At 39.2% G+C, this 16,818-nt stretch overlaps 1 protein-coding gene across 6 annotated transcripts in view; it reads right to left on the bottom strand.

Moving 5' to 3' along the window:
* Positions 1–3,518: 3,518 nt before the first annotated feature.
* LOC149908262 (uncharacterized) overlaps positions 3,519–16,818 on the bottom strand; it is a 68,201-nt gene continuing 54,901 nt past the window's right edge. For all 6 annotated transcript variants that reach the window (XM_090101688.1, XM_090101685.1, XM_090101684.1 and 3 more), the window contains 11 exons: positions 14,857–16,804; positions 14,158–14,350; positions 13,453–13,574; positions 12,949–13,073; positions 12,516–12,589; positions 12,163–12,212; positions 11,080–11,267; positions 9,850–9,921; positions 9,602–9,681; positions 9,178–9,269; positions 3,519–8,720 (listed from right to left, as the gene is read on the bottom strand). In XM_090101688.1, coding sequence (XP_089957814.1) covers positions 4,603–8,720; positions 9,178–9,269; positions 9,602–9,681; positions 9,850–9,921; positions 11,080–11,267; positions 12,163–12,212; positions 12,516–12,589; positions 12,949–13,073; positions 13,453–13,574; positions 14,158–14,350; positions 14,857–16,804 — 7,062 coding nt within the window. In that variant the 3' untranslated portion in view covers positions 3,519–4,602. The remainder of the gene's footprint in view (positions 8,721–9,177; positions 9,270–9,601; positions 9,682–9,849; positions 9,922–11,079; positions 11,268–12,162; positions 12,213–12,515; positions 12,590–12,948; positions 13,074–13,452; positions 13,575–14,157; positions 14,351–14,856; positions 16,805–16,818) is intronic.

Below are 16,818 nucleotides of genomic sequence, written 5' to 3'. Positions count from 1 at the left end.
TATTCTGCTTGACCATCTTGTTTCAGATAATGGTTTTAAGGTCAGATTTATGACATATTTTTTTAATAAATCCCATCTTTTAGCAGAGGACGAAAAATATTTATATAATTCTTGCACAATACAAAAAAAACCAGTCGTATGATGATTGAGGTTGGCAGCGTCGTTTACGATTAAATTTAAACTATGACTAGCGCACGGTACATAGAAAGCGCGGGGATTTAAATCCAGCAATCTTTTTTGAAGACCATTATTCTTACCGCGCATATTTGATCCATTATCATAACCCTGTCCCCTTAAATTGTTTATATCCAAATTAATGTTGTCTAGTTTTTCTAAAATAAATGACGTCAATCCAGCGCCAGTTGTATCTATAATTGGACAGAAAGCTAGAAAATGCTCTCTTGTTTCCAACTTTCTAGTTTCTGTGTTAAAATTGACAAATCTTATTATAATACTAATTTGTTCTACGTGTGAAACGTCAGGAGTACAATCCAGTATTATTGAAAAATATTTATTAATTCGACATAAATTTAAAATAAAATGTTGAATTTGGTTACCGAGTATGTAAATTATTTCATTTTGAATTTTATCTCCAAGATAAGTCGGCATATTTTTGAAATCCGTATCATTCGTTACGCGTCGTATGTGTTCAGTCATTGAAAGATCAAATTTTCCTAACATTTCAATACATTTTAAAAAATTACCATTGTTACGATCATATAATTTTTGGCTTTGGCCACGAAAAGCCATATTTTGTGTACTTAGAAATTGGACCACATATATTATTCTTTTGATTACATCGTACCAGCGCTGCTTTTCAACCTCTAAAAGTTTTTGTTGAATACTATCAATAGTGTTCTTATTTTTAAGAGCATGACACAAATCTGTCCATTTTTTATAATTATTGAAATGAGCAGAACTTTTCTCATGTCTGCTGCAATACAAAGCTAGATGTTGCCAATCACTAATTCCCTCGCAGAATTTATTTTTATGTTTTGATTCAAATAGCTTGCAACAGAAGCAGTAAACGGCATTTTTGGACACTGAATACAGCAGCCACTCTCTGTGATACTTTTCACCGTTTCCTAAATGCCTTTCATAATAATACTCAGAAAATTTTCGTCCCGAAGAATCACGCGGAAAATTATACTGTTTAATTTGTTTAATCGGATTTTCTATTAAATACTGGATCAAAGTAGCGTTTAAAACTTCTGGCCAGGCTCCAGGATCATCTTTGGAAAAAGTTGGTATTGGTGACGATAATTGTCTTGACGGTGACGATGGTGTATCAGGCACAGGCACAGACGTAACTTCGGCGGCATCATCTTAAATTAATAACAGACAAACAAATACATAATATTGTTCACATGAGTACCTATCTATCTCCTTGTCTGAATAAACTGATTTATGTATCTATGAATAATTATTTATATTTATATACAAATTAGAGTGTCTGTTTGTAATATTAAAATAACCGCTTTTTACTAAATGCTTATGGATGTACGCATTCAGTAAAAAGTACATAAAATAAAATATAATTTTTTACAATTTTTGTCTGTCTGTTCCTTCCGTCTAATCTCTAAAAACGGCCGGAAAAAAAGTTAATTTTTCTATTCAAAATTGAAAAAAAAATATTTTTTTTTAAATATCCCAAACAGAAGTTATAATATTGATTTTATACAAAATTACATAAAAAGTACACACTTACCACTACATGAAGCATTTTTTGAATCAGATTTAATAACACTTTCATCGATAACATGACTGGTTTCTGTCTCTAATGATTGTGTCGAAGTGGATGGTTGAGCCGTAAAATATTTACTTATTTTAGTTGCATTTTTATTACGTTCTTCTTCTTGTTTTCTTTTCCTTATTAGATTCTGGTAACCAGATAATTTCTTTTTTTTATCATGATTACTATCACTCATCGTGAAAACACGTTAAAACAATCAGTAGGTAACACCCAAACAATGATTATAAAAATTCAATGCGCACCTTACACACACTTTCAATCAAATGATTGTTCATTTGTTTTAACGTTGAGCTCGTAAGTCGTAAGGAATGTAAACTGAAACCCTAAACGTAAAATGAAACCATAAACGTGAATATAATAAACATTAAATATTTAGAGACTTGTTCAATAAGCGTTATAGATGTTTTGTTGTTTACAAGGCCTATGTTGCGCCTATTGTACCTACTTACTTGTCGATACTTCATTACAAAAAACAATCATATAGGTAACAAAAATAGTGGCGGCGCGGCGCCCCTATTGTCTTGGCGCCTGTGTGCGCCGCACACTTCGCACACAGGGGCGGCTCGGCCCTGTGTTCTAGGAGTGCTCGCCCACTCGACGAAACCGGCGCTAGATCGTGCGAGCAAGTACATAATGCATTCTTGTGTGTTCACTATCACAGAGACGTGGTGGTGACCTTATCACTATGCCTAGTACTAAGAAGATATTTCATGCTTGAACTAAGAAGAAAGTACAAAATATTCCTGAGACTAAACTATTGCTTACTTATTGATGATTTTTGTTGTATATTCCTCGCTTATATCAAATTGTATACCAACAGTATTGTAAACACCTAGAAACTATGATGATTTCTATCTTTCTTCTATTTATCTGAACAATTAACATATAGAAATTCTTATATACGGGGTGTAATCGTTAAGTGTGCACAAGCGATTATTCCGTAACTTCTCTTATAAGTTAAGATTTTTGATATCTTTAATAGTTACGAAAAAATAAATCGCCTGTGCACACTTACCGATTACACTCTGTATAGGTACCTACACTAATTACTGGAATGTACAAAACCATGTATATCTCCCTTTCCCTTATGGGACTGTGTGCTTTTTCGTGTTTTATAGTAGGTATTCCCAAACTTAATCTAAATCAGATCAGTGGTTGTTAAGAAGAGATAGATAGACAGATTTATTTTCGAATTTATAATTTTGGCAGATAATAATATTATATTATAACAAGCTGACCCGAACGACGTAGTCCTGTCTTAGTTATGAATATGAACCTTATATGAAATGTAAAGGCTTAGGTAAAGTAGGTAAATGATTCTAATAAATAATAGCGCCATCCATTGAATACTTACTCAATTCAATCAGCAGATGTCGTCAAATAATAATTTGCTATAACATAATTTTGCGACTATAAACTGTAATGTAACCTATCCTATAAGATCCTATCTTTCAAGTTAGATCAAACTGCACACAAAGTGCAAATCAAATTTAAAAACGGTTCAGTAGTTTTGGATTCCATCGCGGACAAATAAAGTGATACGTACTTTTTATACCGAGTGTAAACTATTACCGATATCAAAAAACTTTTAACTGATAAGAGAACTTACGGAATAGTCGCTTGTACACACTTAAATTACACCCGGTATAAAAAGATTTAAGCATAATAAAATGTAGTGTGATAGTGTAATAATATAATCTGGCAATGTGAAACAATATTTCCCAATCGGGTTTAAATAGGGAGGAGGTTAAAAATAAAACTTCAATTGAATTTAAGTTTGATTTATTATCATCGAATACGCATCTTACATCTATATATTTAGCTAAACTGGCTTTATATAATGTAAACCTCTACGTCTGACAAAACAAAACTAACAAAGCCAAAAAAAGCTAATTTATAAAAATTCTAATAATACAGAAATCAGTACTAGACCATGGAATTACATGGATATTTCAATCTATGTATATTAGTGGATAAACAGTTTTTATTTCAAAATTGACATTTGGTAAAAATTTTGAAGCGAGGCCATTCATAAACCATTCCATTTTTATAAAAAGTTATATACTAAATCACTCCTGCGAACCGCATGTTAGAAAATCATACACCAAATACAAAAATGCATCGTTTTTCAAAAATTCATAAGCCAATTCCAAACTACCCTCGCTTAACTAACAAACTGACTAGACGTAAAAACTTGGACATACATCAATATGTCGACATTTTTACTCCGATACGATGTGACCTTCTTACATTATTATTATGAGTAATTATGAAAAATATACAAATATGTAAAATGGTAACCTTAACTAGGATGTGTGAAGCGAATTATGTACACGAATGAGGAAGTACTGTAGACATTTTAGCGGAAAATAAGCTCATGTTATACCGCAAAATTGTGACTTTTTCGAAAACTTTGAATGCTCATAATATTCGAATATATTTGGTAGTTGGAAAACAACAACTTCTGTGTATATTGTTACGCTTACTTATTGAATAATACTTAAAACTATCATCTATGTTTCTGAAATTACTACTTGAATAAATGCAACAGATATACATATAAATAAAGTTTAGAAATCAACATGTGAAAAACGATATAAGATAAATCTATAGCGATCGTTTCAAATCATAATCAGCAATCGTAAATTGCATAAGGTATTCTGTGTCGATTATTGATACAATAAAAATATCTATTCTAAATAAGTATAGTCTTTTCCGTCAATTAAGACTTAATTATTGCACTAAAATACCGGCGATCATCACCGTCCAAACGTTCTCGGGTTAAATATTTCGTCAAAACTGGGACGGCAAATAATTCGATTATTCACGTCTTGTATTTGAATGTGGATTCAAGACGTCACTTGACCGCTCGGTTTTCTCACAAATACTCTCGTTAGTGCCGGTTTTTTCGCACCGCCCGTTGCTTTCGGGGCAGGAATGGATTTGGGTCTGAGACTGGGTATTTGAGATACTCTAATTCCGATAGCCGACTTCTGTTTAGTGGCCGTCGTTACAGCTTGCTTCGGCTGCCCTTCGAAAGTGGAACTTCTTATTAATTTTGGCGTTTCAGTTTTTTCGCTTTCAATCCAGACTCTCTTTGCGGGCAGCTTTTTTGTTTGTTCAGCTTTCTTCCACAGATTCGCAATTTTGCTTTCGACGTCTTTTGATTTAGGCGATGATATTGAGTTAACGCTTGACGTACTGCCCTGACGGGAGCCGCGCGCTAAAACTATTGTCTTGCCACTATCGTTGCTTTGCAAGCTGTGGTTCGATGGGGAATTCTTCATAGCAGATTCAGATGAACGTCTCGCTGACGTTTTAGTTTGTTTTGGTTGATTTGTTGTTTTCGCCATTGGCGGTCTGTTTCTGCTGAATTGCGGTAATCTAGAAGGTGATGTATTTGCCAAAGATTTAACTGGGGAAGTGGCGCTACCACGTGGAGTAGCAATTTTAGTTTCTGGCACTGGAAGGTTTTTAGGTGGAACTGAGCTTTCCTCTTTAGTAAACGTGCCTTGTCGGACTAGAGGTAAAGGTTTCGTACTAGTAGCGGCTGGGATAGCTATTGTTTTCTGTGTTGTCTTTGCGGGAGGCTTACTGAGTGCAGTTTTCTTAGGAGATGAGTTAGCACTGGTTGCTTTAGGCGGGGTTTTGATTGGTTTCGTATAAAGATTCGTTTTAGATGTGGAAGGTTTAACTGTACTAGTTTTTGGAATAGCTTTAACTTGAGGTGTTGCTGGTTTTTTAGCGGCAGGCGTGTTTCGCCTGTACGGGGATACATAAGCCGCCTTTTTTCTCCCTCTTACAGGTTTAGGAGCCTCTATTTCCTTCTCACCAGACTCATTTGAATCTAAACTATTGTCCCTTTTATATTCAGGTTTGACTATTTTTGGTTTCGGCGGAGTTAAGTGTACTTCTGTGTCAGACTCTGAGTGAGCTTTGTCTTCAGAATTACTGTCACCTTCGTAACTTGCAAAGTCACTTGTACTGGGATTTAGATTTTTATCGTTTTGCAACTCACGTCTGTATGACGCTGTCATTTCTATATTTTTTAAATTATTCACTACACACATATCTACTGAAGCCGGGCTCTCTACGACCGGTAAATAGTTTCTAAAGCTCTTGGTATACGTTTTTAATTGCGTCGAATTCAATTCGAAGTCATCTTCATTATGTCCGCTATCTACGTCCCTAAAAACATCATCGTTTTGTCTTTCATCTAAAATTTGTTGATGATTTGGTTCATTCGATGATAAACTATCGTAACCGGTGGTGGTTTCGACATTTTCAAAGTTGGCGTCTTTAGTTACGAACGTGGGTGAAGGTGGAATGTCTTCACTTAACGTTCGCGTTCTAAATCTTTCCGCGTCTTCAATACGTTTTTGTTTTATCGTCTTTTTAGCAGCTAGACGTTGTTTTAAACTCTCTAAATGTGGATCTGGGGCGGCAGTTGTCGGTGCCTCCTGTGTGAGTATGTTGTGAATATCAACGGTTTGAGTTTGGTACCTAGCTCTGTCCTCTAACCGCCGTTGTTTCGCGCTCACACGTTTCTTCGATCTCGATTCAGAGTTGGCTGTCACATATTCATCCGACCGATCGCTCTCAGATTTCGTCCACGTCAAGAATTCTTCAGATTCTTCTATATCCATCGTCACGTCATTCTGTGAGACCGTATCTTTTATTGTATACGTTTGATATCTATTCTTTGCTGCATTACGTTTTTCTTTTGGCGTTAAATACTTGGCGTCCCGCTGTCTCTTTGGTGTCGATTCGACACTGCTCATATCTGACGGTATGGGCGTGCAATTTTCGGATCCTGAGGGCAAATCGGTGACTACGTTGAGCGTAGATTCACAGTCATCGTACACTTGTTGTGCCGTCGTCTGTTCCAACTCTAGAGTAGACTCCACCATCTCATCGAACAGAGATGGCGGATTAACTTTGTCTAAATCGTGGAAGACGTTTGTAAACGTCGTGCATAGAGGGAAATCTTGCACGGGTTGTTTGAAGTCGAAAACTACTGTTGTTTTTTCCTTTGAATCTGCGACTTCTGATACGATACTCGACACGGATATCATGCTTCCTTCCATGTCAAGGTTTTCCATTTCTGAAGGTGGTTTGATGTTATCCAGGAAACTAACCGGGTTGCTATCGAGATGTTCGGAACTGCCTTGATGGTGTGAATTGCTGAGAGCTCGTTTAACCATAGACGTCACGGGCAAGGATTTTTTCCTGCTTTTCTGACACTTCTTCGCCGTTTGTGCGGTTGATTCGTCCCACTGGCCCGAGGCGCTCAGTGATAACAAGCTGCCTAAATTAGATGGCGGTTTAACATTGTCTAAATCTATAGAAGTTAGCGATGTGGCACTATTTTCCATGGAAATCTTTAGTTGCGCAGCCAATCTAGCCGCTTCTTTTTCAATGGCGGATGCCATTAAAGAATCAAACCTCTGTTCCCCGTCATCTATGAGCGACGTGAAACTAGGTGTCGGGATATCATCTAGTAGTATTTTATCACTTTTAGCGTCATCGCTTTCGACTCCATCGAGTTTATCAGTCAAATCGGGTCTAGAGAACAGATTGGGAACATCGCTTTTCTCCAATAGATCAGGTAAAGCGGTGGCCATATCGCCTATTTCGCTTTTTATAGATGAAACTAGGTGTACGGATCCGCTTATAGTGGGGAAGGTGACGTCATCGGGGCACGTGTTGTCGTTCCACGTGTCATGCTTGGACACTTCCTCATGTTTGTCCCCGTCGCACTTGATGTCCGTCCACTCGAATTGACGCCGGTTCTTGCGTGTGAGCGTGCTCGTATCGTACTCTTTATGTGATTCATCGCTCCAGGAGCCATCGAGCACATCTGCGTACGACTCGTTAGAGCGGTTCAACTCGTCCTTCTCCGTCTCTATGGTTGTATCGACAGTGTTGGGCGCGAGGCACTCGTTAGAGCGGTCCATGTCGCACTCTATCGACTCCACGGTGGTATTTCCCGAGTCTATCGTGGGCAGCTCGTTGTGCTTGGGAATCACATCACTTTCGTCAGAGCCAGTGTCTCGCGCGGTGTGTGCGCGCGCGCCTGCGGCCGCGAGAACCGCAGACGGCGCCGGGACGTTTTTTGACTGATTCTGACTCTGCCCCGGATTCTGACTCTGACTGTCCTTTCCTTTTAACTCTCCCGCACCTCGAGCGATGACTTCTTCCAGAATAGCTCGATCTTTCGAATATTCTTCTCCGACCATTTTATCCAACGCGCCTTGTGTCTTCTCTTTCTTTACTCTACGTCGAGATTCGCGCACTTCGAGGCGATCGTCGCTGCGTACGCGCAGTTTTTCATCACGTTTCTTAGTTGGTTTCGCCATGCCCATTCGCACGCATCTTTCAAACACTTCCTTATCAGTGGAACCGAAGGAATCGTTACTCAATGAACTTAGAGAGTTACTTCTATCCAATCTTCTGTCGTCCATTCTAGCGGGTAAGCTTGGTGGTCCTTCATCGTAATACCTGGAGAGCCTTTGCCGCGTTAGTCCAGAGCTTTCTCCGAAGTACGGCGATCTATTCATCGCGAGCTCCTGGTCCAATCTCTTCACTTTGCTTGACTGCTTGATGCTGTACACACCAGAAGCGAGGTTCCTCTCAAATTCCGGATCTTTGACCTTTGACTTATTATGCGCAATCTTGTCGCTTCTATCCAACGATTTGTGGTGTCTGGAATGTCGCGAGAATTCCGAGGGTCTTTCGACGGAATGTGCTTTTTCCTTGTTGTCCAGTGTGTATTGTGCTCTCGGGTTGACACTGGAGAGACCAGCTTTAACTGTCTCTTCGAATATTTCTCTATCCGTGGAACCGAAGGAGTCTAGACTGAGTGAACTGAGGGAATCGTTTCGCGCGAGGTTGGAAGTTGCGGGCAACTTTGGTTTGCTGCGAAGCACGCTTGTTGGCTTGTCGTGAGGTATATCGTCTCGATGTTCTGTGAACAAATATGAAAAGATTATAATCAAAATCGTTAAATAAGTCAATAATTGGTGCTAGCAAGGAAATGTGTTATTAGTGTTTTAGTGTTATTAACGTGATAACGTTTTTAAAATCGTTTTAGTCGGGTGACATGTTCAGAAACTTGTGTCACACCAAAACCTCACGAGCGCGATCGCAGGTATAACGAGAGAGAGACGGACCGATCTCCCGTCTCATCTCGAGCGCTGCCACCAATAAGACGTTATCACGTAAACATCTCGATCGTAAACCTACTTTACAAACAACCAATTTTTTTTGTAACAAATTACTTGTTTATTTTAATTAATGTATTTTCTTTCCTACTTTCAATAATTGCACAAAGCTGGCCTATGGTAAAATTATGACATATCATAAAACTAAAGCTAGTAACCATAACAATAAATAAATAAATATATAAATAAAATATAACTGACCGTCAATAGCTTGTGCGCTGTGTGCGGGCGGTCGCGGCGGTGCGTTGGGCGCCATCTTGGGGGGCAGGGGCGGGGGACAAACTGGACTTACGCTGGAATAATAACATATTAAGTTAAAATTATGTTATCGAATGTTATTCACGAACCTAATCCCGTTCAAGATCGTGATTAAAAATCATCTCAATCAATCAATCAATTTCGTAGGTGCGATAGAAAACGTTTGTCGTTATATTCGTTACGTTACCATTTGTAAAAAATACACTCTGTAATTTATTCGTAGTGTTTTATGGAGGGAATCAGCAACAGATAAATTTTACTTATCCTTATAATATTTTATTTTTAATATTATGTTATAGACAGTTGTATTAGTTATTTAGTTAAAAATTTGCAAGATTTACGATAAATATAATTTTTATATACATACCTATCACGAATAGTCCTTGGCAGGTCGTGTGACATCATGACCGTCTCTGTGGACGAACGCAGATACGATGGCAGCGAATGCTGTAATAAATACAAATACAACTTAAAACAATACTATAAATGAACTAGTTTTCTGTATTATCTACAATTTATGAAGTGTTAGCAAGTATTATTTAAAAAATAGTTTAAATTTACTTGTAATTACTGGATTTTTTTGAAAAAAAGATATTAGATTCAAGTAAAACTTACGTAAACATCATCACGAGTGGTGTGAATATTAACAGACGACACCTCGGATGGCGGTCCTTTGTTTTTCACCACCTGAAATAATTTCGAATAAAATTATATTTTTTATAATAAACAACATTCTTAGTACAGTTCTCGCTCAAGGAATAATGAACAAGGAACAAGGAAGTCAATGTAAGGAACAAGCGACGCAAGTCGCAATGGTACAAGGTGTAGATAGGTTACTCACACTGTTTTCGATCTTAAAAACGGCATTTTATCGCTGCGGTGTGCGGTGTGCTTCATGGGTTGACAATATGGTTTTAATACAATTAGTTCGCAATTAATAAATAAATGATTTGATTTGATTTGATTTTTTGAATTATCTTAGCTGTAGGTAGCTACGGCAAAATCAGCTGACCGCCTCTCCACAGGGACGGTAAATGTTGCGTCGTGACGCTGCGTTGGGGCGCATACCGCAGCGTTAAGCGTCTTCATTACCAGACCAAAGCTTAGAGCGGCCGTACACGGGCGGCTCGAGCAGTTAACGGCTGAGCGACGTACTCGGACTGCTCGAGCGGTCGGTCGTTGACTGCTCGAGCTACAAACCGCGCAGTTGACGGCTTGAAGTACGGCAGAGAATGAATGTGTATAGTTCCCCGGTTGCGGCTTCAAGCCGTCGGTCTCAACTGCTTGAAGCGGGCCGCCCTTAAAGCCTTGTATCCACTTGAGCATGCTTAGGCGTTCAAGTGGAGACATCAAGTGCGGCCCGAGCCTGCTCAGGCGTCTCCACTTGAGCGGCTCGGCCAAATGAGCCGCTCATTCGCCTGAGTATGCTCAAGTGGATACAAAACCACACCCCGGACACTCCATACAAAATTATCGTTTTGACAGTCACACTGTAGAGACTGCAAATGTGTGTGTTAACGCTTTATGGTTGGCACATTTGTGACTAGCGTAAAAAAATTCGCGTTTTTCTGATGAAATACATCCGTAAACAGCACAATATCTAACCATATTCTACGAAAAACGATAATCACAAATCCAAAATAATAAAATAACTTTAAGTCAATTTGATTAATGTTGTCAATCTTCGTTGCGTGTCGTCCTTGTAGAGAAATGTGGACCATTTATAGCCTGATCGTGCGGGTTGAGGTAAGTGTTTAATTTTGGCGGGAGGCGGAGAGTGTCCGTTCATAGCGTTTAGCTACTATTATGTATTCTGTGACAAAGCTTTAAGATTTCGCCACCCACCTGCGCGATGCCCTTCTGTATGCACTCGGCGAGCAGCTCCCCGTCGCTGGAGGTGTCACTAGAGTCCCGTGCTTGGCGCTCCGATAGCGCGGAGAGCGCCGAGAGGGCCGAGAGGGCGGAGGGCGAGCGGGGCGCCGGCGTGTCCTCCGTGCAGTACACGCGCGGGGACTCCGCTGACTGCGGCGTGTCTGCGGGAGATGGGTGTGTTATATTGACATGATTTTAAAACTATGGAGTTTCTTACCGATTCTTCTCCATAGATACTGCTTTCCGAATCGGTGGTAAATGTTAAAAATACTTATGTAATGACGATTCGAAAGTACTACTAAATAGTAGTCTAATTGAATAAATGAATGTTTGAGTTTGAGTTTGAGTTTATTATTAAAGCCATTCTCCCATTACGATACGCACAGGCGATTCAAGTATCCTTCAAGTCTTGGGCACTAGTCGCCGCGGAGTATCTCACATACATTTGTATATAGGCTCGCACACTACGCTACCATACAATGTATGTGAGATATACCGCGGCGACTAGTCTCCGAGATTTGCAGGATACTTGAATCACCCGTGCGTATCGCAATGGGAGAATGGCCTAAGTTGATATTATAGATTAGTATCTAATGTATATTCGGGGACAGCGGCGTGTCTACGGACACGTTATACATGATAATAGAGATATGATACATGTGTATGTGTGGGAAACGTATAATGTGCTGACGGTCAGTATACCCGGGACAACTCCGCTGACAGCGACGTGTCTGCAGAATTACTTCTAATATACGTTTCGATTTATAACCAGTATAATTTACAATATGACCAGTTCGTTTATAATACAACCGAGCAAACCAGGTTTGCTAATAATATAACCGGGTTTGGTGAAAATATAGCTGGTTTCGCTTATAAAATAATATGCGAATTGAAATTGTTCCATACAAGAAAATATTATGCTGCTAGAGATATGTCTATGCTATGATAAAAAGTAGAAGTACCACAGTATCCATCCCTGAGACGAAAATAGGACAAATATGGATGAAAACATGGGAAATATGAATTGCGTGCAAAAAAAGATAAAAAAATTCTTACCTTTCATCGGTTTATTTAGGTCATTGGCATCCGGCAATGGACCAGGATCCCTGAAAATACAAAGAATTATTGAAATAATAGTTTAAATTTCTTTAACAATATTTTTAACGTAATAATAAAAACATATGATATCATTATATAAGAAACTAGCAAACCAGGCGAACTCCGTTTCGCTTTCCAGAGACACCTTTTCTTTGCTATAAACCTCACGGAGCCCGAGATCTTACCAACGAATGCAAAACCGTGGAAATCGGTTCGTGCGTTCTGGAGTTATAGCGTCAGGAAGGAAAACCCGACTTATTTTCATATAGTAGATAATATAACGTAAGATAATATAAATAAACAAAACGCACCTGTCATGTTCGAACTCTTCCACCTCGGCACCCGGCGACGTGTCCAGTTCGGGATTTGACGTGTCAGCCAACGGCTAAAATTGTAAAAAAAAAATAAGTTAGTTAGTTTTAATCGATCCTTTTTTTAAATGATGAAAACCGGTGGAGTCAATTTTCAAATTCTGGACAGTCATAAATATTAATTAACAAAGTGAGGGTAGTTAATAAACAAAATTTGAGAATCAAGACACAATGGCTACGCATTCGTTCCGATCCAACGCAAACTAACAGGATTACTAAGTTTGGACAAGATACTACAGTACCTGAATTATATAGTGGCCAAAATATACAAGTTATTTCTTACAATAAACACGAAAACATCAGTATCTCAACTATTCCCTGACAAAACTATTCAACCACGAGTTATTTCTACCAATAAATATTAAATACATACTTTATTGGGCTCATCGTTGATGGTCAGACTGGAGAGGCTCGTGTTCCGCGAGAAGTGCGCGGGAGTGTTCTCGACCACGAACTGCGACACTCGCTCCTCGAACACCGACACTTGTCGGTCTTCCGCTGTGGGGATAAATTATTATAGCTATATGAACATTTATAAATATTGTGAAAAAAATACTTGCTATAAAGTGCATAGTGGAACCTTAAAAGCTTTATTAAAAGCATAGTTTAAGACTATATAACATGAAAGAGAACCATAATTTATTTAACACAGGTTTTCAGACAAAAATCATTCTAATCAATCATCCAAATTTTCATTGAAATATTTTTTTTACAAAAAAGAATATTAAAAACTAGTTAAGTCAGTCATGGTGTTTTTTGTACTTCAATGCGAAAAAACCATTGATTTGGATAAAATTATGAATCTAGAAAGATACTTTTTCCAAAACAACACTATCCTAGCATCACAATCCAAATTTTTGAAAGCTATTGTACTCACGTGGCGGCGTATGCGGCTCTGTAACTGGTTCGGGGCGGTGACGCGAGCGTGGAGACAAAGGTACACTTTGTCCTGGAGAATCCGGGATTTCGCTCGGCGATATGCAACCGGACGTTAGTCGACTGGAAAGTCATAAAATATTATATATAGAAGAACATAGCAACATAATAAGACTTTTTTGTTGTTGAGGAGCATAGTAATAGATATTTCATTATATACATTTCATAAACACCATCAATGAGTAAAATTTGGATACCAATCTTATGTAATACTCTTATGTAACGGACTGCAGTATATGCAAGGAAAAAAAATTTTCACCTCATTTTAGTAATTTCATTTATCTGAGATACCGAGAAATAGGTTTTAAAATACGATGCATACGACAACGTAGCTCGATGTAGATGGTACCAGGACCAGTTCTAGAAATTATGTTTAACAAATTAAAGTTAGATTAAGGCGAAAAACTATGTACTATTTTAATTCTAGTTATCACGCAGTACTGAAAGTTTATTATATTTGGTACCTGGTACAGAATTTACCTGTTTTGAACGTAAATTTAAAAGCTCTTCAACGAGTGTATAGACTACTAAAAAATGTCTAAAAAATTATCAGCCATCTGGTTTCCATTGACAAGCGAAAGCTTAGTATGGGATCAGATCGTGCCGTGTGTGAAAAATTGGCCCGAAATATGTAGTTGGCACTCACCTGACTTCCGACACGACGGACCCCTGGTCGTCCTGCTGCTCGCACTCGGGCAGCGAGCCGAGCGAGCTCGAGCGCGAGAACATGAGCGGCGTGTCCTCTATGAAGCGCTGCGGGGAGCCCGTGCGGGCGGACGTCATGCCCGACGTGTGTCCCTCTTGTACGGGGTCCGTTGCGAAGGTAACCGCTTTTGAACCTGGAAATTGGGGAGAAAATATGTCTTAGTGTTGTTTTGCTTGAGAAATTCATACTAATATTATAAATGCGAAAGTAACTCTGTGTGTCTGTCTGTTACTCAATCACGCCTAAACTACTGAACCAATTTTCATGAAATTTGGTATGGTGATATTTTGATACCCGAGAAAGGACATAGGCTACTTTTTATCCCGGGAAAATGATGTAATCCCAGAAATCCCACGGGAACGAGAACTATGCGGGTTTTTCTTTGACTGCGCGGGCGAAGCCGCAGGCGGAAACCTAGTAGATAATATGATAAAAACAGATTGAGATAAATAATCTATAGAACAAATCCGATAACAAATTAAGTGAAATATAATATGTTTACAAAAGTTTGAATGTTGAATTGCATTATAGGTTTAAGATTCTAAAGTGACGACAACACTTATGGAAAAATTTAAAGCAATTGAAAAAAAAATTGATAGTAATCATACCTTTAACTAAAACTTAATTTTTAAACGTTACCTTCTTTATCTTTTCCAGGTGTGCTCGTACTAAGATCTTCCGGCGTTGGATCCACATTGATAGTTGCTTGAGCATTCTTCTTGGCCAAACAATCTTCTTCTGTCGGCTCTCCTAAACTGCTCAACGAACTAACCCTGGAGAAATAACCAGGCGTGCCTTCATCACAGTAGTTCACGGGCTTTTCAGGACTGATCATTCCTGAACTGAATTTAGTATCAAATATCTCTTGTTTCTCCACAACTGGTACAGATGTTTGCGGCGTTGAAATCGCCCTATCGTTGTCGTGGCCCAGCGGCTCCTCTATGGAACACGTGTCTTTTTCATCAGAATGTGTCATCGCTTCAGGATGCTCTTTTACGTTCGATGTTTTGGGTTTTCCGTCCTTACCGATAATGCGTAAATCGGACATAGAAGTTGCCGTGGAAAAGATTATAGGCGTTTCGTATGGCGTGCCTTCAGTTGCGAAGTGTTTTATAGTGTCTTCGTTTATTGACGGTCCTGGAGGCTCTGATATATCTGATCCAGTTTCTGATTGGTGTTCAGCGTAACGAAGGGAGTAGTCAGTTGGTTGATCGAGATCCGTCTCCTGATAATCGCCAAATGTGTTTGCGTTTTCTTTCTTTGTATACTTTTTGCCTTCAACTTTCTCGACGGGCTCAGATTCATTCTTCGTCTCTGAGTACTTTCTACTAAAATCTATCGGTTGGTCGCAAGAATCTTGGTCGACGTCATAACCAGATTCTGTATAATTTGTTCTCATGTCCGTCGTACTGCGCGGAGGCGGGATGGGCGGTTGATTGGCGTATCTCAGGTAAGTAGGAGTCTTTGCTAGTGTTTTCGAGTTTTTCAAACCATCTGCGCTGTCCACTTTCATTAGATCTTTATTTCTCGGCGTCGGTACAGGCACCTTTCCCGTACGCATAACCCTTTCGAAAACTGAGTCAGAATGTGTACTCGTTACGGAGTCTTTGCTATCTGATCTATTAACGTTGCTCGAACTGCCTCCAGTCGCTGAACGAGATATCAAAGCTCCTTTTAATAAAGTATTGCTGCAACTTAGATAACTTGCAAGATGCGCACTATGACTTAATGATATTTGTGACGCTAAAGAACCCATTAAAGGTGAACTAGATGTCATTCTATGTCTTTCTAGATTCATAGCGATTTGCCTCTCGGTCGCTACAAAAAGATTCTTCTCTTCCCTATTACTTGTCATAGGAGAAGTTGCAGGTTCGATGTTGTCGCATGTTTCAGCTAAATTTTGGTCTAATTCTTGTTCCAGTGCTTTTTGTTTTCTAGCACCGAGGGTAGGCAATGCCGGTAAGTTCATATTTCTCGCTGTCGTGTCTAGAGAAATGATGTGAGTTTTCCCAGGTTTCGAATTCAAAAGATTTTTGAGGGCAGCACTTGATCCCATGGCTATCATTTTATGTTTGGAATGTATTAGGCTTCGAAGCATCGGCACTGCCCCGTGGTCCCATAGAAATTGTTGGTCCTGAGGGCATCTCGCAGATAGATTCCATAAAGTACCACAGGAGTTGCTAACTACAGTCAAACTCGGCGACTTCAGGTGCTGTAGAAGGACACTTAAACAATTTCTCTCGCGGAGAATTTGTCTGTAATCTTCTCGAACGGCAATGTGACTTGACACATTCCGCATGATACCACCTGCGTTCTCGACTATCGCTAAGGTCTTGGTGGGGGAGTTATAACTAAGCATATCAACGAGGAAGCCTAGAGCTCCGTCGACAGAACATAAAGCAACTTTGTTCATAGAACAGTGCGCCGTGAGGTTCCACAACGCGGAAAGAACAGATTTGAGCGTAGCTTCCTTCTGACAAGTCATCGCGGCTTTTGTGAGACCTTTCACTGCGCCGACTTCTCTTAGAACTTGTTTACTGTTAGTGTCTGCACGCCACGATAGATTTCTGAGGACGGCTGCAGTTACCTGAAATTAAAAAT

This window comes from Colias eurytheme, chromosome 5, assembly GCF_061535395.1.
Source record: "Colias eurytheme isolate Ceu_HAF_F1 chromosome 5, ilColEury1 Martin Lab GWU primary, whole genome shotgun sequence".
NCBI classification, from domain to species: domain Eukaryota; kingdom Metazoa; phylum Arthropoda; class Insecta; order Lepidoptera; family Pieridae; genus Colias; species Colias eurytheme.
The sequence above is the reverse complement of the archived record's forward strand: the minus strand, read 5'-3'. Positions and strand labels throughout refer to the sequence as shown.